This window comes from Malaclemys terrapin, chromosome 1 (genome assembly GCF_027887155.1).
Source record: "Malaclemys terrapin pileata isolate rMalTer1 chromosome 1, rMalTer1.hap1, whole genome shotgun sequence".
NCBI lineage: Eukaryota > Metazoa > Chordata > Testudines > Emydidae > Malaclemys > Malaclemys terrapin.
In genome coordinates this window covers 28,721,982-28,749,044 of record NC_071505.1, presented here as the reverse complement: position 1 = coordinate 28,749,044, position 27,063 = coordinate 28,721,982, and the positions used below count along the sequence as shown (strand labels likewise).

Genomic DNA, 27,063 nt, shown 5'->3' with positions numbered 1-27,063 from the left:
GGCGATAGATGGAACCCATATCCCTATCTTGGCACCGGAGCACCAGGGTACCCAGTACATAAACTGCAAGGGGTACTTTTCAATGGTGCTGCAAGCACTGGTGGATCACAAGGGACGTTTCACCAACATCAACATGGGCTGGCCGGGAAGGGTTTGTGATGCTTGCGTCTTCAGGAACACTACTCTGTTTAAATGGCTGCAGCAAGGGACTTACTTCCCAGACCAGAAAATAACTGTTGGGGATGTTGAAATGCCAATAGTTATCCTTGGGGACACAGCCTACCCCTTAATGCCATGGCTCATGAAGCCATACACAGGCAGCCTGGACAGGAGTCAGCAGCTGTTCAACTACAGGCTGAGCAAGTGCAGAATGGTGGTAGAATGTGCATTTGGACATTTAAAAGGTCGCTGGCGATCATTACTAACCCGGTCAGACCTCAGCTAAACCAATATCCCCATTGTTACTGCTGCTTGCTGTGTGCTCCACAATCTCTGTGACAGTAAGGGGGAGACCTTTATGGTGGGGTGGGAGGCTGAGGCAAATTGCCTGGCTGCTGATTACGTGCAGCCAGACACCAGGGCGATTAGAAGAGCACACCAGGAAGCGCTGTGCATCAGAGAAGCTTTGAAAACCAGTTTCATGACTGGCCAGGCTACAGTGTGAAATTTCTGTTTGTTTCTCCTTCATGAAAACCTGCCCCCTTTATTGACTCATTCTCTGTAAGGAACCCACCCTCCCCCTTCAATCACAGCTTGCTTTCAAAGGAAATAAAGTCAGTATTGTTTAAAAATCATGTATTCTTTATTAATTGATTATAAAAAGAGGGAGAGAACTGTGAAGGTAGCCTGGGAGGGGTTTGGGAGGAGGATCGGAGGGAAGGAAAAGGCCACTAAAAAAAGGTTAAAATAATGACAGCCCTTTGCTTGGGCTATCCACTGGGGTGGAATGGGAGGGTGCACAGAGCCTCCTCCCCCCCCCTCCCCGCGTTCTTACACATCTGGGTGAGGAGGCTATGGAACATGGTGAGAGGGAAGGGTGATTATACAGGGGCTGCAGCGGCAGTCTGTGATTCTGCTGCCGTTCCTGAAGCTCCACCAGACGTCGGAGCATGTCTGTTTGCTCACGCAGCAGACCCAGCGTTGCATCCTGTCTCCTCTGATCTTCCTGCCACCACCTCTCATCTCGAGCGTCTCTCCTCTCCTCACGTTAGTCCCTTCTGTCCTCATGTTGGTCCCTTCTGTCCTCATGTTGGTCCCTCATGTCCCCACGTTGGTCCCTCCTGTCCTCACATTCACTGGTATCTTTCCTATACTTTGAAACCGTGTCCTTCCACTCATTCAGATGAGCTCTTTCACTGCGGGTGGATTCCATGATTTCCGTGAACATCTCGTCGCGCGTCCTCTTTTTCCGACTCCTTATCTGAGATAGCCTTCGGGACGGAGGAGGGAGGCTTGAAAAATTTGCAGCTGCTGGAGGGAGGGAAAAAAGGAGAGAATTTTTTAAAAAGATACATTTTGCAGAACAATGCTTATACTCTTTCATGGTGTACAACACTATTCACATTACATAGAACATGTGATTTCTGTGCAAGGTCGCATTTTGTCTCTTAATATTGAGTGCCTGTGGCTTTGCTGCTAGAGATCACAGACGCAGGTCCGGGCAAAAGAATTCGGCTTGCATGCGGCCATGGTCAGCCATTGTCTTTCGGCTTCTGCACCCTCCTTTCCCACATACCAGGTAAAGCCCATTGAGTGCTCGGTTTTCCTGTTAACCTTCAGCAACAGAAAACAAACTACCCCCCCATCCAATTCTCTGGATGATCGCTTTATCCCTCCCCCCACCGCGTGGCTGGTATCAGGGAAGATCCCTGCTAGTCAAATGCGAAAAGCTCAGGGCCAATTCCCCCCCTCCCCCCCCCCGCGCTTGGCTAACTGCAGGGAAGGATTTCTTTTCAGCCACAGGCAAACAGCCCAGTAGGAACGGCCACCTCTGTCCCCTTAATTAAATTCCCGTATTTCAACCAGGTTACCATGAACGATATCACTCTCCTGAGGATTACACAGCGAGGTAAAGAACGGATGTTGCCTGAATGCCAGCAAACACCAGGACCATATGCTGCCAGGCTTTGTCATTCAATGATACCAGATTACTTGCTACTAGCATGGCGTGGTCAAGTGTCCTACCATGGAAGACGGAATAAGGCTGCACTGCCCAGAAACCTTGTGGAAAGGCTTTTGGAGTACCCCCAGGAGAGCTTCATGGAGATGTCCCTGGAGGATTTCCGCTCCATCCCCAGACACGTTAACAGACTTTTCCAATAGCTGTACTGGCCGCGAATGCATCCCAAGTCCTCAGGGCAAAGTAATCATTAAAAAACGCTTGCTTTTAAAACAAGTTTTATATTTTAAAAGGTAAACTCACCTGAGGTCCCTTCCACGGGGTCATTGTCTTGGATACTGGCTTGGGAGGGTACTTCAGTCAGGCTGAGAAAAAGATCCTGGCTGTTGGGGAGAACAGAGTGCTGTGTGCTCTCCGCAAGCTTGTCCTCCTCCTCCTCCTCCTCCTCCTCCTCCTCTTCCCCATCCGCAGAATCCTCAGGTGTGGCTGCTGAGATTACCCCCACCTCGGAATCCATGGTCAGAGGTGGGGTAGTGGTGGCGGCCCCCCCTAGAATTGCATGCAGCTCTGCGTAGAAGCGGCATGTCCGCGGCTCTGACCCGGAGCGACCGTTTGCCTCCTTTGTTTTTTAATAGGCTTGTCTGAGCTCCTTGACTTTCACGTGGCACTGATCTGAGTCCCTATTGTGGACTTTCTCCATCATGCCCTTGGAGATTTTTTCAAAAGTTTTGGCATTTCGTCTTTTCGAACAAAGTTCTGCTAGCACTGAATCCTCTCCCCATATAGCGATCAGATCCAGTACCTCCCGTATGGTCCATGCTGGTGCTCTTTTTTGATTATTGGCCTGCATGGTTACCTGTGCTTATGAGCTCTCTGTGGTCACCTGTGCTCTCCTGTGCTGGGCAAACAGGAAATAAAATTCAAATGTTCACGAGGCTTTTCCTGTCTACCTGGCCAATGCATCCGAGTTCAGATTGCTGTCCAGAGCAGTCACAATGGTGCACTGTGGGATAGCTCCCGGAGGTCAATACCATCGAATTGCGGCCACACTAACCCTAATTCAAAATGGCAATATCAATTTCGGCTCTACTCCGCTCGTCAGGGAGGAGTACAGAAATCGATTTTAAGAGCCCTTTATTTCGAAAGAAATGGCTTCGTTGTGTGGACGGGTGCAGGGTTAATTCGATTTAATGCTGCTAAATTCGAATTAAACTCATAGTGTAGACCAGGCCTTAGGTTTACGTCCGTGTGTGCAGCCGCTGAAGGTAAACAAACCGTCTTGGCCTGCCAGCAGCTTATCCTGGTGGCCTGGGAGCCAAAGTTTGCCGACCCCTGAATTATAGAGTCAGCTTATGAATGGGTCATAAAAAATTTCCATTTTTACTTATCCATCTTGGGTGCGGGTCGGCTTATAAACGAACCGGCTTATGATCGAGTATATACGGTAATTTGTTTTACAGGTTGTCTTAAAAGCTTTGGATCCCAGCTTTGAAATAGAAAATCCTTATATCCAATCTATCCAGGGTATGTATAGTTTGGGTTTTCTTTACACATAGTTATTTGTTTGTCTTGCACGTTAAATACTATGGTCTAGATCCTCAGCTAGTGTAACTCGGCGTAATGTAGCTAATTTACATCAGCTGAGCACCCTGTAGATTTTCAAGTGAACAGAGTTTTTAGGTTAACTGTGGTTCTTTATTTCCTTTCTCTTAACCCAGAGCTCATCACCTTAACAAACCTGAGAATAAATTTCACAAAACTCCACACTCTTGGGGATACTTTATTTGGAAGAAGGAAAAGTGATCTCCTTGAAAAATATTATTATGCAGTTTATGAAATGGTTGTCCGTGGAAGTTGTTTTTGTAATGGTCATGCTAGCCAATGCAGTCCAGTGCAGAAACTGCGGGGTGATGTTTTCTATCAGCCTGGAATGGTAAGCTATAAAACTTCCAGTCCTAAAAGGGATTCCCTATATCGTAATTTTTGGATGATTATCCTTGGATTGTAATTTGTGATTCAACATTTTTAAAATATTTTAACATTGCGTCCTCCATTAAAAACACTGGGCCAGATTAAAAGAGACCAGAATCTGACCCCTGTTGGCACTAGAGTGGTAGTTCTATAATAACTGACACACAAACATGTTAATAATAGCATGAAAATACCAGAGCTGTAATGGTGCAAATGTAATCCAGTAAGTAATCTGTGTTGTGTGCAGATTTGAATGGCTACTTTATTGGGTACATTCCATAACACCAGTAGGGTTTGGTGAAAACTCCGCTGCATGAAAGGAGTCATCAGCACAAAGAGGATTTCCTGTTTCTACATTAAAAACAAACACACTGGTGAACAACAGATTGTCCAAGGAGTCAGGAACAGAATAAAGTGTTTAAACCTCAGTTTCTGTCAGTAGAAGTATCTTTTCTAAAATTTGTTCAATATCTTTAAGACAGGTTGGTTATTGTTTCCACACACTGTCCATGCCTCTTGCTCATGTAACTGAGAATTGTTTCTGTCACATGAGGGAGCCAGAGGGCTCTGAATTTCTCTGCTTATGCTGGCATACCAAAAGCCTAGGGTTACTTAGGTATTTTAACGTGTGAACATTTTAGGTTGGCATATAGCATTTTGGGGGGGATCTATCCAGCCATGCGAGTACATAAGACTCTTCATATGATGTAGAACTGTTCAATTTTGGCAAATGACAAATTTGTAGTTTTAAAGCTTATCTCAGCAAAGAAGGCAAAGTCACTCTTGAAATCAGTTACTTTCTGGCGATGAAACAAACATCAGGAATACCATGTTTCATTATAATTAACATACTAAATTTCTTCCTCTAAGAGAGAGAGGCAACCTGATCTGGTTCAGGCACTATGGAAGTTTTCAGTCTTCAAGAATCAAAAAGTAATATATTATCCCACATGAAAGAATACTATATTGGGGTGGGTGTGGGTGGAGTGTTTTTTTCCTGCCAAATGGCCCAAAGTCAATGGACTAAAGAAAATTCAATTATTTTTGTTGTTGACATGTTGCAGGTTCATGGCTGGTGTATCTGTCAGCACAACACTGCTGGCATGTCCTGTGAAAGATGTAAAGAATTCTACAATGATGCTCCCTGGAGGCCAGCCGAAGGATCGCAGGATAATGCTTGCAAACGTACCTGACAAATAGTTACTTAATTTTCATCAGATAGTTGATAGCACAGTACAATTCCATGCATTGCCTACAAGGACAGCTGAGCTTTCACATGGGCTTGTTTCTCATGCTTAAACCCAGCAGAATAGGATATCCTAGATGGATTCAGGTGTCAGCGATGCACTTTCAGGAGAGATGCATGTCAACTGTGCTGCATCCCCTGGTGGTATATCCGTATACACCGCTACCTCGATATAACGCGACCCGATATAACACGAATTCGGATATAACGCGGTAAAGCAGCGCTGGGGGGGGAGGGGAGGCGGGGCTGTGGATCCACTCTGGTGGATCAAAGCCAGTTCAATATAACACGGTTTCACCTATAATGTGGTAAGATTTTTTGGCTCCCAAGGACAGTGTTATATTGAGGTAGAGGTGTATTTAACATTTGTGTTGCTCTCAGTGAAGGAGAGCTATTTCAATTTCCAATTCGCTGTAAAGAGTAAAAGTACAATGAACAAGAAAAGGCAAAAAAGGCAAAAGGGATTATTCACTGGTTAGGGTCTTTATTGCAAATGAGAATATTATTTAGACAAAGCTGTATTCTTTTCAGTAGATTACTAGCATCTTCAGTACACCACAAAATTGTGATGGCCACAAGGGCTCTAAGACATTCTAGGCCAGATTTACCTTTATGCTCCAGCTGCTTTGCGCCACCCCCAGTGATGTAAAGCAGCCAGATCATACGGCTGAATCTGATCTGTAAATTCTGTGCATCTGACTGGTCTCAGTTATAGCAGTGAAAATTGTGAATCGCTCCACTGAATTTTCATGCTGGTAAAGACAGTGTGAGATCAGAATCAGACACTTTACTTCAGCTGTGACATTCTTCATCCCCACTCCCAGGCTTGGGGGAGGTCACACCCAGGGACTATTCACCCACTGCCAGGATTTCAGGTGGGATTGTCAGCTCCAGGTCTTTTTCATCCTCCCTAAGCCTGAGCGGGAGAGGGAGGGGTGCTGTTCATTTCCAATTGTGTCCTCTTCTCCCTCTTCACAGGGATAAAGAGGAGCTGACCCACTTTCTGCAGGTGTGGGGGGCACTGCCTGCCTCCTGCAGCAGCTCTTATTGGTTGTTCTTTCCCCAGAGATTGGCTGCCTTCCCCACTCCCCTATCAGAGGAGCTTTTCCCCTGGGCAGGGCAAGACATCCCATGAAACTGGCTCCAGCAGTAACAAAAATCACATTACTCATGATCAAATCATGAGAATTGGCAACACTGCTCTCACTGAAACCAATGGCACTTTACATTGATTGGTTGGTATTTTAAAAAGCACACCAAACAAGAGTTTGTAATTATTCAGAATGATCAGTTATGCATATTGCTAACGTATGTAAACAAGTGAACTTATTATTATTTTTACCCTCATCCTTCCTCTCCGTTCCCTCCAGGGCCGGCTCCAGGCACCAGCAAAACAAGCAGGTGCTTGGGGCGGCATTCTGGCGCCGGCCATCATAGGCGCTGACTCTGGGGCATGGGGAAAAAGTGCCCCCGCCGCCCCAGCTCGCCTCCACTCCACCTCCGCCTGCTGCCCTGAGCGCGCCGCCACCGCTCCACTTCTCCCCCCTTCCTCCCAGGCTTGCCACGCATGAAACTGCTGTTTTGCGCAGCAAGGCTGGGAGGGAGGAGAAGCCAAGCGGCGGGGCACTCGGGGGAGGCGGCGGAGGTGAGCTGGAGCGAGGAGTGGTTCCTCTACCCCCTCCCATTATTTCCTGCGCGCCCCCACCCTAGCTCACCTCCGCTCCGCCTGCTCCCCTAAATGCTCCGCTTCTCTCCCCTCCCTCCCAGGCTTGCCATGCGCAAAACTGCTGTTTCGCGCAGCAAGGCTGGGAAGGAGGGAGGGAGGAGAAACCGAGCGGCGGGCGCTCGGGGGAGGCAGTGATTGTGGAGCGGAGGTGAGCTGGAGCGGGGAGCTGTTCCTCTACCCCGTTACTTCCTGTGCCCCCCCGTTACTTCCTGCAACCCCCATCCTAGCTCACCTCCGCTCCGCCTGCTCCCTTGAACGCGCTGCTGCTCCACTTCTCCCCCCTCCCTCGCCTGAGAGGGAGGGGGAAGAAGCGGAGCGGTGGCGTGCCCGGGGGAGCAGGTGGAGCAGAGGTGAGCTAGGGCGGGAGGTCGCGGGGGGCCCGCAGGAAGCAATGGGGGGGGAAATGCGGCATGCCCAAGGGAGGAGGCAGGGCTGGAGATTTGGGGAAGGGGTTCAGAAGGGGTGGAGTTGGGGTGGGGCCGGGGGCAGGGGGGCACAAAAAAAAAGGGGGGCGGCCAAAAATTTTTTTGCTTGGGGCGGCAAAAATCCTTGAGCCGGCCCTGGTTCCCAACTATTGTTTGTCACACTCACTGGATCCATTTTGTCTTCAATTAGGCCCCAATCCTGCAAACACTCATCTATGTACTTAACTTTTTGCAAGTGCCTAATCCCACCGAAGTCATTTGAACTACTAACTTGCATAGTAACAAATTTATTAGAGCATAAACTTTCGTGGGCTATTGCCCACTTCTTCGGATGCATCAGTAGCCCACGAAAGTTTATGCTCTAATAAATTTGTTAGTCTCTAAGGTGCCACAAGTACTCCTGTTCTTTTTGCGGATACAGACTAACAGGGCTGCTACTCTGTAACTTGCATAGTGTAATTGTTTGCAGGATCTGGGCCATACATTGTAATCTCTCTGAGCATGGTACTATGTACAGCTCCTGGACTTGTAAATCACCTGGCATAATGGGGCCGTAGTCATGAGTGACATACTGGGGCACTACCGTAATACAAATTAAAAAATAATATTAACATTAATAATTGACTCCAGTGGGAGCATGATCGGAAGTATGAATCAAAATGTTCTGGCTCTTAAATAAACCACACTTTGTTTTCTGTTTTAGCGTGTAAATGCAATGGCCATTCATACCGATGCCATTTTGACATGGCCGTGTACGTAGCTAATGATCACATCAGTGGTGGCGTATGTGAAGACTGTCAGCACCATACCATGGGGCAACACTGTGATCAGTGCAAGCCTTTCTTTTACCGGGATCCCCTCAGAACAATTTCAGACCCTCGGGCCTGCATCCGTAAGTGCGCTGTTCTTTCCCCTCTTTACCAATGGCTAGCAATGATTGGATAAAAATAAAATATTTCCAGTTCTCTTTGTAAGCTGCTACACTCTCCAAGTGCTTTCTTCATCGATACACTTAATAATCAATATAGATGTTAAAATGTTGGCCTACCTCAGAAGCGGAAGTGTTGTATAGACCAGTTGATTAACAGCATTCTCAAGCTAATGGGGAAAAAGAACCTGCATTAATTTCAACTATGGCTAATCACTGAATTCAGCTTTGAAGTCCAGCCGGGAAGATAGCTTTCTTGAAACAAATCAGCATAAATATGAATAGCCATAAATGGCCATACTCAGGGCAGCCCCTGCGCAGGTGCAAGAGAAGAGGCGAACACGAGTTCCCTAAAACCTTGCATCCTTCAAGATGGATTTACCAGAACCCTATTCAGGAGTGTATTGTTTGGTTTTTCCTAGACGCTAGATACCTGAAAGAGGGTGCGGAGTGACTAAGATGGGGCTATGACTCCTCCCTCTGCACAAAGAGAAGAGGGGAGCATTTGCATTCTTCAAGGGATGGGTAGCTCCCCCTCCAGTATGTTTTGCCTGGAAGGCCCTTGGAATAATTTTGGTTAAGATGAGGCTTTGCTTGTAGAGTATGTAACACTCTGGGGCCCTGATCCTGACAGGAGTCTCTGGGCACTACCTGAATACAAATATTTAATTAATAATAGCAGTTATAGAACCTGCATTTTAATGAGTATTTCTAAATATCATTATTTCCACATCTCCATTTGAATTTCTGTGTTTGTAGCCTGTGATTGTGACCCAGAAGGCACATTATACAGTGGGTTGTGTGAAAGCTGTACAGACCCTATTCTTGGAACTATTGCTGGTCGGTGCCTTTGCAAGGAAAATGTTGAGGGAATCCGTTGTGACATGTGCAGGCCGAGCTACTATGGGCTGAGTGGCAGTGATCCTCTTGGCTGCCAGCGTACGTAAACTATGATCTTTTTCTTTTTTTCCTTTCAAAACTTATTTTTATGTGACAGAGGCAGATAAAAAATAAATCTGGCCCCTTTACAAGTCACATCAGGTTGTCTGCTGTCACTGCACCAGGTGATATTTCCTGGAAATTATCTGAAATGAATCCTCGAACCAGAAATGTAGGGCTGGAAGGGACCTGGAAAAGTCATCCAGTTCAGTCTCCTGCACTGTGGCAGGACCATGTCAACCTAGGCCACTCCTAACAGGTATGTGTCCAACCCAGAGATGCCAACTCCGTGGGTGCTCCAGGGCTGGAGCACCCATGGAAAAAAAATAGTGGGTGCTCAGCACCCACTGGCAGCCCTGCTGATCAGCTCCTCCCTCTCCCCCCAGCGCCTCACGCCCATTGGTGATCTGCTGTTCAGGAGGCCCTGATTGAGGGAAGGGGAGGAGCGGTGGTAGGAAGAGGTGGAGCAAGGGCAAAGTGTACTTGGGGAGGGGAGGAACAGGGCGAGAAGAGGCAGGGTGGGGGCGGGGTGGGGCTGGGGTGTAGCAGGGGTCGAACAACCCCAGGGAAAACAGAAAGTTAGCGCCTCTGGTCCAACCTGTTTGTAAAAACCTCCAGTGATGGGGATTCTATAACTTCCCTTGGAAGCTTATTCCAGAGCTTGACTATCCTTACAGTTGGAAAGTTTTTTCTAATATCCAACCTAAGCCTCCCTTGGTACAGATTAAGCGCATTACTTCTTGTCCTATTTTCAGGAGAACAATTGATCACCATCCTCTTTATAATAGCTTTAACATATTTGAGGACTGTTATCAGGTACCCCCAATAAAGGAGACCAGTCAATAAAGGAGAATAGGACTAGAAATATACGATTTGCCAAAAACATGGTATAGAATTAGCCCCATTCTCTTTTAAATAGAAGGAATATTAAATATGTGATCTGATTCCTTTGATAAGGGGGATTTCAAACAGGTGACATTTTTAGTTATATTAAACAAGTATCAGAGTAATTGGGTAATCATGAAGGAGACTAGCTTGAATCACTCATAGTGCAGGTAGGCTTTATGCAAGACTTCCCCAGCATGCCTTCCCCCAATGCACCGCCCTTCTGGCTTGCAGCACTCATGCTATCCCAGGTTCTAATGTTCTGCTGTCAGTTTGTAGGGTTGTTAATGACACAGACAAATATCCATTGCAAGCATCTTATGTCAGATTTTGCAGAGTCATGTCCTGGGTTAGTATTTCAAAAGCATATAGAAACTATTTACCTGGGCAGGTAAACCAGTGCCTTTTAAACAGAGGAAAAGGGGAGTGTCATCAAAATCCCCTGCCAAACATTCCATTCATATTTTTTGGGTATAAAAACATGAACTTGAAGTCCATATAAACCCACCTGGAACAGAAACAAAACAGCCGAGGTCTGCACTACCATGTGAGAGCACTCTTTTGGGGATGATTTAGGAGGCCCTGTACATTGGGCTGGTAAAGATCAAGTAGGTGGCAAACCTGACACACTGGGTATCAAAAGGCTGCAGACTGCATTACTCTCAAGAACTTTCAGCCAATCACTTCTTTGAACCAGTTTCAAGTGAAATTGTGCATCCTTGTCCTCCTCAGGGACTGTCAAATTTTGCAAACACATTGTGCTTATCAAATAATAAATAACAATAAGGGTAATAAAGGCAGAGGTTAGGCTCAGCAATGGTGAGAATACTAAAGAGGAGCAAAGATGAAGAATGCAGCAGAAACCACTGCACAGAACTTCTTCTAAGAGTCCAACATGTTTTGCCAGAGCCATCCCTTGCATACCAGCAGAGCTTCTCCTTCCAGATGCCCACCAAAAATACCAGAGGAAAATGATCTGCCCGTCAGAAACAGCTGGTTTGCTAAGTATTAATTGGATTCCGAAGCTGGTCTTCTGCAGTTTGTTCCCCCGATAGTTGAGTGCAATGGTTATTTCAAATTCACACCAAAAGTCAGTGTAGGGTTCGTTCCTGCACTGGCACTAATGGAGGTGATTATGTGTTTCTTTCCTTGCAGCCTGCACCTGCAACCCTTCTGGGAGCTTGTCTTTCTCGATGTGTGATCCAGTGACTGGAGAGTGCCTCTGCCAGCGCTTTGTCACAGGGCCACATTGTGATGAATGCCTTGTATGTAATCAGGAGGCTTTTGTTATTGCTTCATGTAGCATCCTGTTTTACACAACCTCAAAGGTCTTTGCCTTGCCCACGTCCTGCCTCCTTATGGCCTCTGCCATGGACATCCTGTTAAAGGGGAACACAACACGATTCCAAGTGGAAATGGCCCATAGGCCACAACATTTATCATAGAATTAGCCAAAAAAGAGTGATAAGGGCATGAGAACAAATAGTCCTTGCTACAAGGAACCCTCAGATGAGTCTCTCCATCTATTCTAATTAAAGCAACCTGGAGACAGACCTCTGTGGTGCTTCAGTTGATCCAACCATGTTCTCATCCAGGTCTGGCTGGCTGGCACATAGGTGGATTCTGCTCTTACTGAAGTCATTGGCAAAACTCCCATTGTTTTCAATGGAGCAGGATTCAGATGACTAAACCAGCAAATGCTGTACCCCTATAGAGATAGTTAGATTGCCCCAAGAACATCCCCCAGCAGACTCCAGTGGGATGGGGCAGGTGGCTACTGCCTTGTGAGTGACATCCGCAGTTTCTACCATGTCCCCACTATGACAGCCTTGAGTGACGGTGGAGATAATTCCTTGTGAGACTACCCATACTCACTGTTGTTAAAAACACTTGATGGCTTGTGCCCTTTATGTTATGTTATGGGGGAAGCTGTCATGGCTGAAAATATAGGTGGGAACAGTTAGGGTTGGACAAGTATTGAAAAGCATTGTCTATGAATATTCACTTGAAATTTTAAATGACTGAGCTTCATCCGTGATTGGTCCTTTTTGTGAACATTTGTGCAGCCAAGTATGCTGGCACCAGCTTTTGCAGAAAGAAAATGAATGAGAGTCCCAATGAGAGTAGAGTTTCTTCTTAGTCAAAAAGGGTTGGGGTTTTTGTTCTAATTTAAGTTGTTAAATAGTCACAGTCAAAAATCAATACATTTTCCTTTCTTATCATAGGTAGGATACTGGGGGCTTGGGAATAATTTATATGGCTGTTCTCTGTGTGGCTGTGACATTGGTGGAGCCCACAATAACTTGTAAGTCATTTAGTTCTCATTTTAAAGTATCTTTCTCCTTTTGATTGTATTGAATTAACACCAGCATATATTGCAGCTTTTTGATAGGGATCTCGTGGTTAATGAAGAAACCAAGAACCGGTAGTTTAGAGACAGAGTTTCATCATGTGTGAGCAATGTAAAATCACCCTGGTGTATAAGATTTTGTGACTTTATTAGCGATGTTTAAATGGATTTGAGTATGACCAGGAACTGTCAGTACGTACTAGGGAACTTCTAGTGTGCAACAGCAGGGTCCATGTGTACAGTCTGTGCGCAGCACACTGAACAGCTGTAGATTGACACCTTAGCTTGCTACGCAGTAAGTATTTATGTAGACATGCCCTTATATTTTCTCTGAAGCAAATTTTAAATCATTAAGATTCAAGATCAGTTAAATGAAAAGTACAAACCACCCCAACCTGATTCCCGATGCACAGGGCCCCCAACATTGTACAGTTTGGAACAATATTTTTGAACTTGGGTTCCTACATTCATGTTTAGGCACCTAAATAAATAGCCTGGTTTTCACATGGAGTTCTGTTGCTTTAAAAAAATGCCAGACTTTAGGCCACTCACATTTGAAAACATTGGCCCTATACTTTACTGTGTCAGGGTCTTCATTACTCCAGGAAAAAGGTTACTAGAGTGCATGGTCTGGTCCCATATAGCAACTCCTGCAGTATGTTTCTATGCACATGGTTAGGTAAAACCAAGCTAGTGAATACAGGACATGATGCAGTTTGTGGAACTGGTAGAGCAAGCAAGGCTGACAGACACATACCTTTCCCAAATGATTAATAAGGAAGCACTGGAATAAACTCTAGCATTGCAAGCAAGAAATAGTGGTTGCTGGAAAAATATTTAAAAATTGAGTTAATTTTATAGTGAAAGGAACAATAAGAATAAAAACAAAGATAGAATAGCTACCCCCTGTGTATGGTGTTAACATATGTGCATTGGTGAGACTCTTACACCTCTTCTTTCCCACCTGTTCATCCAGGTGTTCATCAAGTAATGGGCAGTGTGACTGTCTTCCTAACATTGTGGGCCGTCAATGTACAGAACCAGCCCCAGGCTACTTCTTTTTACCATTGGATTATTATATCTATGAAGCAGAGCATGCAAAGCCACTTTCCGGATCTGCACCTTTGGTATGTTTCACTTTTCGGTGCGGTATTCGGAGGTAATGCGTAAGGTGGTGTAAACTGGTGTAAGGCAGTCTAGGTTGGTGTCAGTCGAATGCTGAGGGAAAAGGGGAGAGTGCTGTAGCGGGGAAAGCAACCAAAAGGAGGATGGAAGATGATTTCATGTAAAGTGGGTTCCTCACCCTCCCCTGTAAGTTTAAATGACATTCCTCATTGTGTAAATTACACTGATTGACACTCCCTGGCCCTAGTCCTTGACTGTAACCAGGGAGCCCTTGGTGAAGTGTGGAGAGGTGCCCACAGGTGTCCTCTGTGTTCCTTCAGTCTTGAGTTGTCCAGGTACCTGGCCAGTCCCGAGTGTAAATTAGAGCATCCTGAAGGTTTATGCCAGCTGCCAAAAAGCCTGAGAGGCCATGATAGCAGCTGGATACTCTGGAGTGCTGAGGTGCCTGGCACAGGCCTTCATCTCTGGCCACAGCACTTGATTAGAAAGAACCTTTCAGTGGTTCTATCCCATCTGTGGCTTCCCGTATGTGAGGGGTGGGGGTCTTCCTCTGCTCATTAATGCCAGTTTTAGGATAGCTCTGTGATGGGTTGGGTCACAGAAACCCCCTTGGGACTGCCACCTGATATGCTGGGATTACCTCTAAGCCCATTTTCCCTGGCAGCTTGGGACCTCAGTGCTCTGCCTGGTTGTGCCAGACACACTAGCCTGTTACAAACACGCACCCAGGTCTGAACCACGTCCCCCAAAAGCTGCAGGCTTAACTGAAAACAGCTTAAGAAGTTCTCCTGTCTCCAACAGCCAGATACCCAGTTTCCAATGCGATCAAAACCCCAAATAAATCTGTTTTACTCTGTATAAAGCTTATACAAGGTAAACGCATAAATTATTCGCCCTCTATAACACTGATAGAGAGATATGCACAACTGTTTGCTCCCCCAGGAATTAATTACTTGCTCTGGGTTAATTAATAAGTAAAAAGTGATTTTATTAAATATAAAAAGTAGGATTTAAGTGATTCCAAGTAATAACAGACAGAGCAAAGTGAATTACCAAGCAAAATAAAATAAAACATGCAAGTCTAAGCCTAATACAGTAAGAAACTAAATGCAGGTAAATTTTACCCTCAGAGATGTTTCAATAAGCTTCTTTGACAGATTAGACTTCTTCCTAGTCTGGGTCCAGCAATCACTCACACCCGTGTAGTTACTGTCCTTTGTTCTAGTTTCTTTCAGGCATCTTTTTGGGGATCTTTTTGGAGAGGCTATCTCTTGAGCCAGCTGAAGACAAAATGGAGGGGTTTTCCAGGGCTTTATACAGTCTCTCTTGTGGGTGGAAACCCCTCTCTCCCCCTGTGTAGAATTACAGCTACAAGATGGAGTTTTGGAGTCACATGGGCAAGTCATATATTCATGCATGACTCATAGAGTCATAGACGTTAAGGTGGGAAGGGACCATTATGATCATCTAGTCTGACCTCCTGCACAATGCAGTCCACAGAATCTCACCCACCCACTCCTGTATCAAACTTCTAACCTATGTCTGAGCTACTGAAGTCCTCTAATCATGGTTTAAAGACTTCAAGGTGCAGAGAATCCTCCAGCAAATGACCCATGCCCCACGCTGCAGAGGAAGGCAAAAAAACCCCAGGGCCTCTGCCAATCTGCCCTGGAGGAAAATTCCTTCCCGACTCCAAATATGGCGATCAGCTAAACCCTGAGCATGTGGGAAAGACTCACCAGCCAGACACCCAGGAAAGAATTTTCTGTAGTTACTCAGATCCCACCCCAGCTAACATCCCATCACAGGCCATTGGGCATATTTATTGCTAATAGTCAAAGATCAATTAATTGCCAAAATTAGGTTATCCCATCACACCATCCCCTCCATAAACTTATCAAGAAGCTTAGTCTTGAAGCCAGATATGTCTTTTGCCCCCACTGCTCCCCTTGGAAGGCTGTTCCAGAACTTCAGTCCTCTGATGGGTTAGAAACCTTCGTCTAATTTCAAGTCTAAACTTCCTGATGGCCAGTTTTATATCGATTAGTTCTTGTGTCCACTTTGGAACTGATCTTAAATAATTCCTCTCCCTCCCTGGTATTTATTTCTCTGATATATTTATAGAGAGCAATCATATCTCCCCCTCAGCCTTCTTTTGGTTAGGCTAAACAAGCCAAGCTCTTTGAGTCTCCTTTCATAAGACAGGTTTTACGTTCCTCGAATCATCCTAGTAGCCCTTCTCTGTACCTGTTCCAGTTTGAATTCATCCTTCATAAACATGGGAGACCAGAACTGCACACAGTATTCCAGATGAGGTCTCACCTTGTATAATGGTACTAACACCTCCTTATCTCTACTGGAAATACCTCACCTGATGCATCCCAAGACCGCATTAGCTTTTTTCACGGCTATATCACATTGGTGGCTCATAGTCAACCTGTGATCAACCAATACTCTGAGGTCCTTCTCCTCCTCTGTTACTTCCAACTGATGCATCCCCAGTTTATAACAAAAATTCTTGTTATTAATCCCTAAATGCATGACCTTGCACTTTTCACTATTAAATTTCATCCTATTACTATTACTCCAGTTTACAAGGTCATCCAGATCTTCCTGTATGATATCCCGGTCCTTCTCTGTGTAACCCTTCTGCCCATCTAAGTTGGCAGCAACAAGGGCCGGGTTCTGTATCTAGGGGTTCCGTTTCAATAACGCAATGCAAAACCGGCTCGAGCCCCCACCCAGTGACCTGGGACAATTACATACCACCCCCTGGGCACCTCTAAGAGGCAATACTTCCCCTCTCGCAAGCACGGAGTCTGAGTGTAACAGAAAGTGTTTAATAACATGAGGTAAACAACATCAGCATTAAATGGAAAAACACCACAACTAGAGTTTTTAGAACAAACCATGAGCGAAGACCCACCCCAGCAAATTGGGCCGTGTCCTCTCCCGTTGGTTCTTGAAAGCAGCGACCCAAGAATCACCAAGGTCCCAAAAGTCCACCAATCCCAAAGTCTCTTGGGTCCAGCAACCCAAGAATCACAAAAGTCCCAAAAGTCCGACAACCCCCCAAAGTCTCTGTCCATGATCAGTGCAGCCCCAGAGTTCAAAGGGGGGGGTGAGCAGGGTGTTAAGGGGCACCTTACGTGATCCGAGGCCAACCGGCTGCTTCTCCGTGGGGTTCCACTGCAGCCTTCACCACGAACTGCTCTGGCAGCTGCTCCGCTCCGCTCCGCTCACCGACCTGTGAGCCGCGCTGCTCCACTCCGCTCCGCTCCGCTCACCGACCTGTGAGCCGCTCCGCTCCGCTCCGCTCCGCTCCAGCTGTCCCTTGGGCCGCTCCCACAAGGCTCTGCTCTGCTAGCTGCTCCTCCAGCCGTCCCTTGGGCCGCTCCCACAAGGCTCTGCTCTGCTAGCTGCTCCGCTCACCGACCTGTGAGCCGCTCCGCTCACCCCCGCTAAGCTAAGAGCTTCAGGCTCCCCCACTAGTTAACACAGCCTCAGTGATCTCAGCTCTTAAATAGCTTTAGCTCTTTTGTGATTTCAGCTCTTAGTGATTTCAGCTAGTAGTAGGGGAGCCCCAGTGCTGGTGCACTATTGGCCCAAAGTGAACTCAGCTCAGCAGTCTGTAACTAGACTCCTAAGGGAATCAAAGTTAGCTCTGACATTCAACAGTGGAGAGAGGAGGTAGTGCAATTGGTGTTTTAACCCCCTCGGGGAGGGGGGGCCACACCATCAGGTACAAATACCTGTCCCCATCCTCTCTCAATTCACTGGGTTTTGTAACCCATGCCCCTTGACAAGCAAATGCTACTTAGGTAATGGTGAATGACTCACTCAGTCCTTCTGTCATACACCAGTTCCACTGGCCTTGATTCACAGAATCAGGGTAACAAAACTTTATTCTTCCTGCCCCAATAACAGAGAAACTGGGGATCCCACACCAGCCAAAGTAACCACTTTGAGTTGCTGTTGTTTCCTGCCAGGCGAGTGGGTGTGCCTATGCAAACAAGATCAGCCCCTGGAGTTCTTTTCCACACTCGCCATAATTCACCACCAGATGTCAGGGTAGAGCTCATCCTGACTCTGCTTACATCTGTATTGGCAATATCTCCCAGCTTTGTGTCATCCGCAAACTTTATTAACATACTCCCACTTTTTGTGCCAAGGTCAGTAATAAAAAAAAATAAATAAGATTGATCCCAAAATCGATCCCTGACTCAGTTCTCTACAGTCTGAGCCATTGCCCACATGTTAGCCCAAATGTTCCCAGGAAGCTCAGATGTGGATTGGTGTCTATCAAGGTCCATTTTTAGCCAAGTACTCCCAGTTACTTGAATAACCTCTTCACACTATGTTGACCAAATCTGCCTTAGGTGCTTTCTACAGCAAACACTTTAAATACAAGCATAGAGCCAATGCTCATAACATCAAATATAAAAATGATACCTGCATGCAAATAGGATGAATACATTCAGTAGAACATAACCTTTGCAAAGTTATGTTACATGGCATATCTAACATAAAACATATTCCAGTTATGTCATATTTACACTCATAAGCATATTTCTAAAGCATTATGAGGTGCAACGTCATGAGCTCTAATAGACTTGTTTAGACTCGCTTACACCACTGCATACACTGACTCTGAACTTAGTCCAGATTCTTCAAAAGTTCACATAACTGAGCCAGTCCATATGTCTTTTATTGATTTAAAATAGTTTCTTAATATAGGCATTGCTGTTGTGCATCCATAATGCAAGCTTTGGTTCTACTGGAATGTGTTCTCTTCTTCTGCCAAGATTTCTACAAATGTTTCTTCTCTATGTGTCCTTGAGAAGCCACAAGCAGGGGATAATTAAAAAAATATTTATTTGCTTGGCATATCTGAAAATGATCAGATATAATCACAAGCAGTAATCAACCTACGTTCCAGTAATGAAATAGAAAACAGATTTCTGGGACAGAGTGTGGAATGCCAATTGTCTATGTGGCAATAAAAGCTAGTTGGAACGGTGGTTGTGTCTTCACTGCAGATAAAAGTGTGTTCTTAACTCAAGTTAGCTAACTAGGGTTACACAGCAGTGACGACATGGCAACTCTGCTTTTAACTCGTGTTAGCAACTCAAGGGGGACTCTGGGGTTGAACTTGAGCTGCTAACCCAAGTTAAAAGCTGAGGTGTTGTGTCTTCACAGCTTTTTCAGTCCAAGTTAGCTAATTCAAGGGTTTTTTTGCAGTGAAGACATATGCATTGAGAAAAAGAGATATTTTCAATGCTTATTGGGCCACATTCTTGGAGCTGCACCCATTTACTCCAAGAGAGACTATAGCCTATTGTTTGGATTTTCATTTTTACATAGCCATATATGCTTAAAGATTGTTCAAACTGCGCTGTCACATAAATCATCCATTTTTCTTTTTCAGGTTAAACCAACAGCTTTACCAAGGTGTGATGTATATTTTCAGCAGCAAGGATATGATTTCACCATTGAAAATGGAAATATTGTATTAAACAGGAGCAAGAAACGAAGCATAAGAAAACCGGGGTTGGAACAGGTAAACTGATACTACAGTAATCGTTCAACAAAGAATTGCAACAAATGCTGCTAATGTTTAATATTGCAATAAGAGTTTTGGTTTAGGGAATGGGTTAAACCATTGGTGACTATGAAATTGGAATTTACAGGCCTGTGTATCAGAATCCTTATGCAAATAGGATACATTAATTCAGTTGTTCATATACAATTGGGCTGGATATTTTATAATTCTCTCTCTCTCACACACACACACACACACAGGCTTATTTTGCCATGTTTAGGGGGCAAGCTGTAGGCTTAAATTCAGAGATTTATTTAGAAAGAAAAATGTAACCTAGTAGGGGGCTCATTTTCAACTTCTGAGACTTACATGGATACTTGCATCATACCTATTAGCGTCATTGCAATTTAAGCCATTGTCAGCTTTCCAATTATAAACATCTGCAGTCATGGATTATAGACTGCCCAAAAAAATGTGTCTGTGAGTAAACAGCCTGAAATGTCTATTAACCCTATTTTAATATAGATGATAGTTATATCTAGAAAACGGAGAGAGAAAGAGATGGAGAGAGAGATGACACCTTTATTCACATAAAATTACATTAAAAGTATTTTAAAATGTTATAAAATTGCAATATATAAGCAAAAAGGCATGAATGAAATAAAGCAAAACACATTAAACATTAAGTGAAGATTAAATATGGATCACTAAAGCATCATCATTAAGGCTAAGATTTTGTCATGGATATTTTTAGTAAAAGTCACGGACAGGTCACGGGCAAAAAAAAAAAAAAAATTCATGGAAGCCGTGACCTGTCCGTGACTTTTATAAAAAATATACCTGACAAAATGGGGATCTGCAGGTCCCCACATCGCCTGAAGCCGGGCAGCTGCGCAGGGACTGGGAGCTGCCTGCAGCAGCTGGAGGCTACGGGTACCCTGCTGCCTGCAGCTTTGGGGGTCCCCCCGCTGCCCGGGGGGCCGGGAGCTGTGGGGTGCCCCCACCTCCCATGTTGAACGGGAGCTGCAGAGTACCCCCGGCAGCAGCAGGCCAGGAGCTGCAGGGGTTTCCCTGCCACAACTGGGAGCTGCAGAATTCTCTTGCCGAGGGCTCAGATTTCCCCGCCACCCACGGTGGCTGGAGACTTGGGGGTCTCTGCCAGGGGCTCAGGGATTCCCCCGTTGCCCGCAGCGGCCAGGGGCTCAGTGGTTGCCTTGCCAGCAGCCAGGGATTTCTGCCAGCTGGGGTTTGGGGGTTCCCCCGCTGTCTGCGGTGGCCGGGGACTTGGGGGTTCCCCTACCACCCAGGGTAGCCGGGGGGTTGGGGATTCCCCCACCGCCCATGGCAGCTGGGAGCTCCAGGGCCATCAGAGGCTTCAGGGGTATCTGCAGCTCCCTGCTCCCACTGGAAGTGGGCGACCCTGCAGCTCCTGAATACCCTGCAGGCTGACGTCATGGAGGTCACTGGAAGTCACGGATTCTGTGACTTCCGCAACCTCCGTGACTAAATCGTAGCCTTAATTATCATCACCAGGTTCAAAATATTGTTAACACACCAAGTCAGCCAGAAAGCGTCCAAGTTGCAAGTCAATGTATAAAACGTGTAATCAATCCAGAGCTGGGCGTTCAGCCAAGAATACTTTCTAAGAGTGGGGTGAGAGGACCTCCAAACATCTACTAATCCAAAGGTCTGCAGGAGATAGTACTGTTCCCTGTCTGACTGAGGGTCTGGCTCCTCATGGGTCCTGTCTAAAACATAATCTACAGTGCAATTGAAATCCGTTTCTAGCACAATAGTAGTATCTGGGTCACAGCCAAGCATGGAATAGGCAAGTGTCTACAGAAAGGAGACACGATCTCGCCCCAGAATAGGGTCATACACAGTAAAAAGATTAAAAACAATAGTGCCAATATGTGTATCCACCTGGAGAAGCCGCCCCTGCATAGTCTCCTTCACAGAGCAGATCTGTGCCCCAGCATTCTGGGAAAAGAGAACAGCTACCTCAGCAGTGACATTGGAACCATGGCTCAAGAAAGTTTCACTTTTCCATTCCTTCAAACAGTTCCCCTCCTTATAAGGGTCTGAGTGCGTCTTTTGCAAAAGGACAACATTGGCCCATTTTTGTCTGAGAAATTCAAAGAGTTGTGCCCTTTTATGACCACCCCAGCACCCATTACTATTTAGAGAGCCAAAATTGAGCAGCACCATAGTGACTAGTAAAGAGCCAACAGCAGAGAGAAACAATGGAAAGTGGAAGTACTTTGAACAAAATAAGCCATGGAGAGGCCTGTATATCTTGAACAACCCCTGCATGCTTCCTCACTTTACTCAACAACTTTTTGAGATGGAAATGTTTCCTGCAATCAACCAAGGTGTCTCTCAAGACAAAGGCGGCAGAGTGAACAAAGCACTGCAAATCAGGAATATAGGCCCCAACCTCAACTCACTGCTTGCCTTTAGTGCTATCCAAAAAGTCACTAATCTCCTTCTCACTGTACCACCCTTCCTATGTAGCTGACTGACTGGGACATCAGGAACCAGTGAGAAGTCAGAGAGATCATCATTGTCCTCTTCATCTCCCTCAGACTCAACCAGCTCAGAAGAACATTGAGCCACCGCTGGAACATTCATATCATTCATGCAGGAGGGAGATTCAGTGGGAGTAGCTGGCATATCTATTGCCCCAAGAGTGGTAGGCAGTTCAGCCTTAGGCTGGGACCCATAAGTGCAACCATGCAGGAGTGGGGGCTTGAGGACTCACCATGCCAAGGGAAGACAGTACCTCATTGGATGCTTCAAGCATGGTGCTACCTCCCAGTGCAAGGGTATCCTCCTTCTCAGGGCACACAGCTCTATCTCCAGCCACTGCCAGCAGCTCAGGGGCTTCCAAAGTCTTAGACCTTTTGGAAATAATTCTCCATAAATCCCTCTGATTGGTCTGTTCTTCATCCCCATCTCTAGAGCATGTCTCTGCTTCCTCTGCAGGGAATTGCTCCTCCAGGACTCACTTCTGTCCTTGCACAAATGATGGGGTCACAACAGAGATGTGCTTGGGGGGGGGGTGCTCCTCCCTGTACAATGGCAGACCACTTACAGTGGGGGGGGGAATAGAGTCTGGTAGTGCAGATGCAGGCTCTGTTTCGTGCTGGTCCCTTGATGTCCCAGCCCCCTACCCATTATCCTGGGGTTCCACATTCTCTCCAGGGGATCCCATATCCAGCACTGCATGGGCAGGAACCCCTCAAATGACCGGAGTCACCAGACTAGAAACATTTCATTTTTTCAGAGGTAGCAAATATTGTATAATCTATGTGATGCATTAAAACTAGGTTCGAGGGCTGTTGCAGATTATTTAGAACCGTGTAAAATTGGTGGCAGAATGACACAACATGCCCCACATCTAGGTTCTTGCAGCGTAACAGAATCATCCTAACAGCAGAAACTATCTTCCCATAGTGGGAGAGAGCAGATACCAATGTCTCATTGTGAAGGAAGGGGGACATTGGAAAAAACTACTTTATTAGCAGGAGTAAACAAGGGAAATACTTGAACAAAAGACTCCTTGACCCAGAGTCCCAACTGTACTAAATGATTCACAAACTGCTCCTGGGCCAGGGAAGTCACTATACATTTGCTTATTCGAGAGGCAGATTTTATATTAGCACAGCCAATAACCTTACCAACGCTCAGCAACACATCCTCTGCAGTGCAGGAGACAGCAGGCACACCCCGAACCCCATGCTTGCAAGTCAAACCACTAAACCCATCTGAAGTGAACCCCATGGAGAAAACCACCCACTCACCCCAAGGAAAAAAGGGGGGAACCAACAATACCCCTGAAACAAAGAAACCAAAAGTAACCAAACCAAACCGACTAACAGAAACCCAGCTAGAGCACAAAGCACATAACAGACACAGTCTCACTTCCAGAAGCTCCCACAATCCCCAGACAAAGAGCAAGAGAGGTTTTCTAGGTGTGACTATAACTTTAATTTTTATATATGAGTTTTTTTAGAGGACCAGATCTTCAGCGTGTTTACAAAATGATGCTGACTAGTTGCAGAAACTAGGAATCTGTGCAGCAGAAGCACCTATCTTTTTCCTGTATTTGTTATTCACAATGTCACTATCTTCTTGCAGGGCTGGGTTCAATTTGGGAGGAACTCTGCTCTGGATATTGTTTTCAGGGAGCCCACCCCTGGCAAACCTGTCACAGGGACAGGTCCTGGCTTTGCCCGTGTCCTGAATGGCGCTGGATTAAGATTTACTATCAGCAACATTCCTTTTGCAATGGACTTTGATATTGCTCTTCATTATGAACCTGAGGTATTTGAATTCAGACTTTTAATTCACCATTTTAATACTTTCCTAAGAGATGCTGTTCTAGGGCAGTAATATGACAAATGAAGAACAAGAGCTTTGGACTGACACATCTGTTTTCAAATGGGGTTGATTTCTACAAAGGTTTGGAGCAAAACTATCAGCCTTATCCTATCATATTTGTGTCTCATAAATAGAATATATAGGGCCAAAAACCTGCCATGTGCTTCACAGTGGCCTGTAGGGGGGGAAGTAATTATGCATCAACAGGCTCTGATAACCAACCTAGTGCTAGGACAAGGGTCCGGCTACCAGACCCACTCGTGCGCCACAGCTGGTTAGTGCACATGCTGCCACAGGCAGCACATGCTAGCTAGGAGCACACACTGTCCTTCTGAGAGGGCAGCGATGGGTTCCCCCCAACACACACACATGTTCTCTGGAGGAGAGAGGATGGGGAGGGAAAGAGGCTAAGGACGAGAGCAGGGTGGTGGTGAGAGGGGGCAGTGAAGGAGAGAGGAGGGGTGTGGGGGGTATGTGGGGTGGATGGGGATGCAGGGGGAGGCAGAAGGCTACAGGTGCAGGAGGATGTAGGGTGTATAGGGACATAATGGGAGTGCAGCAGTGTATGGAGGTGAATAGGGTGCAGGGCTGTGGGGGGTGAGGGACATAGAGGGTAGCGGCTCTGGGAGGTGGAAAGGATAGGTGGGAGAGCGCTGTAAAGGATGCAGGGCTGGGACGGGGAGGGATACAGTGAGGGATATGGGGGTGCAGGGAGTTGGGGAGGGATACAGTGAGGGGTATGGGGATGCGGGGGGGTTGGGACGGGGAGGGTTGCACTGATGGGGGTGCAGGGCTTGGGGGGGAGGAGTTGCCCAGAGTTCAGGGCTGCTGGGACCAGTGGCGGACTCAGGAGGAGTGTCCCAGACTTGGGGGGGGGGAGCGGTGCTGCTGGGGTGAAGGCGGTGCTGCCAGGCCAAGCCTGCCCCTGACTCCGTGAGCCTGCCAGGATGGGCTGGGCACTGGGTTTGTCTCGTTCTCCTCCCATCTCCTCCAGCAGCCCCTTTCCCAGCGCTCGGAGATGGGGATAAATACCTTAAACTCCTGGGTGCTGGTGATGGGGCGGGGTGTTCACCACAGGGTATGCACCACAGCTCGAGCCCAGCCACAGGAACATGAGAAAGAGGGCTGGCAGCAGTGGGAGAGGCGTGCGCCACGACCCCTCAACAACCGCCTGCTGAGTGCTCATGAGTTGCGCTAGTTCGTCCCCTGTCCTGACGTGGCCAATGGGAGTTGTGTCTGTGGGCAGAGGGCAGGGCAGCATGTGGACCCCCTTGGCCACCCCTAAGCCTAGGAACCAGACATGCCGACTGCTTCCTGGGAGCCGCATGGTGCGGAGACTAGCAGGGAGCCTGACAGCCCCGCTGCGCAGTGCTGCCAACCGGACAGTCAACGGCCTGGTCAGAGGTGCTGACTGGAACCATCAGGATCCCTTTTCGACTGGGTGTTCCGATTGAAAACCGGACACCTGGTCACCCTAGTGGAAGGGCAGGGGGCAGGGCGGGGGGCAAGAGAGCTGTGCCGGAGGAGCTGCCGCCCCACGTTCTGCTCCTTTCCCCGCTGCGGTTCTGAAGTCTCGGGCGCAGCAGGAGGAGGACTGAGCCCTCCCCCTTCCCCCCCCAGGTAATGTGGGATGGATCATGGGGAGGGAACAGGGAGAACATGGGGGCCCCGGGCTGGGGATGGGGCAGGGAAGAGTCACATGGATGGTCACATGGGGAGGCCACATGCCCCCTTTAGCTGATGCCTTTCCCCCTGTACCGGTAAGAAATGGATTCTACTTGCACCCCTGACCCCACATGATTCCCCCCGCACCACATACCATTGTCATTCATAAAACAAAACAGAACCAGAACTGGGGAGTATTTTCTAGGCAGACCTCACCCTCCAGAATTCCTGATCTGTGTCCCCTGATTAGACTTTGTCTTGTGCCCACATGTCTGACACTTGAAAAATGCATAATCATTTTAGATGTGATTAAACCATTGGCAATTATTCCTATAAACCACATGTGAGTTGCTCAGCTGTACATGGCCCAGCTGAACATCCTTTTTTCCTTCACTTCTCAGATATTGATAGTAACACCACCATTCTGGTTATCACTTATGACTGTTATACTTTAAACAGTTTACTAATCTACATAGAGATCCACTCCAGTCATTCTGAGTCAGGCAAAACTCCCATTGATTTAGAGTGCAAGAATCGGCTCTGGATGAATCGGTGATTTTGTATTGTGCTGCTATGATATAAATTTTCCCAGGTGAAGATTTAGACGATTCATTTAGAATTCTAAGAATCTCATTACAAAGTTCTCTCAGTTCATTTTTACTTACTAGCAATTTGAGCAAAGTTATGTGCTGAACTCTGTATTAGAACCGCTTGGGACATATTCTTAACTGGTGTAAATGAACACAGCTCCACTGACTTTATTGGAACTGTACCCATTTACACCAGCTCAAGAGCTGACCCTCCATTTCTAACTTCTTTGGATTATACTAACCGTTGTTTCTCTCTTGCACTTTTCAGTTAAGAACATTCTAAAAAATACCATGTAATGAACAAAAGGGAATGCGGTGGTTATTACTGCAATATGTTATCATTTAGCTTGGCTCTCAGTAACATTGGCAGGTTGATGTGCATGTGAGAAAAAGCGAATTTTTCAAGTATTTTTGAAAACGATCACAACTTTCTTCCCAAATGTATAGTCTTTAGAAGACTGGATAGGAAGTATTGCGGTCAACCCCTCTGGTGCTTTGACAAGTGATCGCTGCAGAAACAAGGCACTTCTGCAAGAGCCACACGCATTGGCTCTGCCAGCTACAAAGAGGTGAGGATGTTACCTGCTTTACAACTCTAAATATTCAGTGTTCAAATGCTCTTCTCGAAGGCGTTTTGTAGCAAAGGGATAGATGCATGAGAATATGAATGGCATGTACTCAGAATTAGAACAGGGCATGTGGCCTTTCGCACTGCTGCTACACCAAAGTACCGGGCAGCTGTAGGATGCAATCTGAGGGCCTGATGCAGCAGTCGTGACTCAGGCAAAACTCCACATAAGTCAAAGATTTGCCTGAGTAAGGAATGCAGGCCCAGCTCCTGACAGTGACCCTTTTGGCTACGGGACCAATAACTCAGACACAATGTTGGGCATTAGAACCTACCTCATTAAAGAGATGAAATATTGGCCAAGAGACCCCAAAGATGTCCCTGGCTTCTCCTTTTTTCAGAACTGCCTTAAGGTTTTTAACTTGCACTTCCATAGCTAACAGAAGGAAACAACTTCAGTTTAATGTCTCAGCCAAAGAATGGTAGGAAGTGCACAAATGTGAATAACGAGTTACACAAATATCCTCAGAATGACCAGGTGAACATTGCTCGTGCCAGATCCAGGACTGGGATACCAGCAAGAAATAGAATGTTTTTAAAA

At 46.4% G+C, this 27,063-nt stretch overlaps 1 protein-coding gene across 1 annotated transcript in view; it reads left to right on the top strand.

The window, feature by feature from the left end:
- LAMB4 (laminin subunit beta 4) overlaps positions 1–27,063 on the top strand; it is an 85,156-nt gene that overhangs the window by 20,438 nt on the left and 37,655 nt on the right. Inside the window, exons 7-17 of the mRNA XM_054016153.1 lie at positions 3,580–3,643; positions 3,838–4,052; positions 5,155–5,275; positions 8,191–8,379; positions 9,175–9,354; positions 11,395–11,504; positions 12,465–12,544; positions 13,566–13,716; positions 19,143–19,274; positions 23,397–23,582; positions 26,342–26,463. Of these exons, the coding sequence (XP_053872128.1) occupies positions 3,580–3,643; positions 3,838–4,052; positions 5,155–5,275; positions 8,191–8,379; positions 9,175–9,354; positions 11,395–11,504; positions 12,465–12,544; positions 13,566–13,716; positions 19,143–19,274; positions 23,397–23,582; positions 26,342–26,463 (1,550 nt within the window). The remainder of the gene's footprint in view (positions 1–3,579; positions 3,644–3,837; positions 4,053–5,154; positions 5,276–8,190; positions 8,380–9,174; positions 9,355–11,394; positions 11,505–12,464; positions 12,545–13,565; positions 13,717–19,142; positions 19,275–23,396; positions 23,583–26,341; positions 26,464–27,063) is intronic.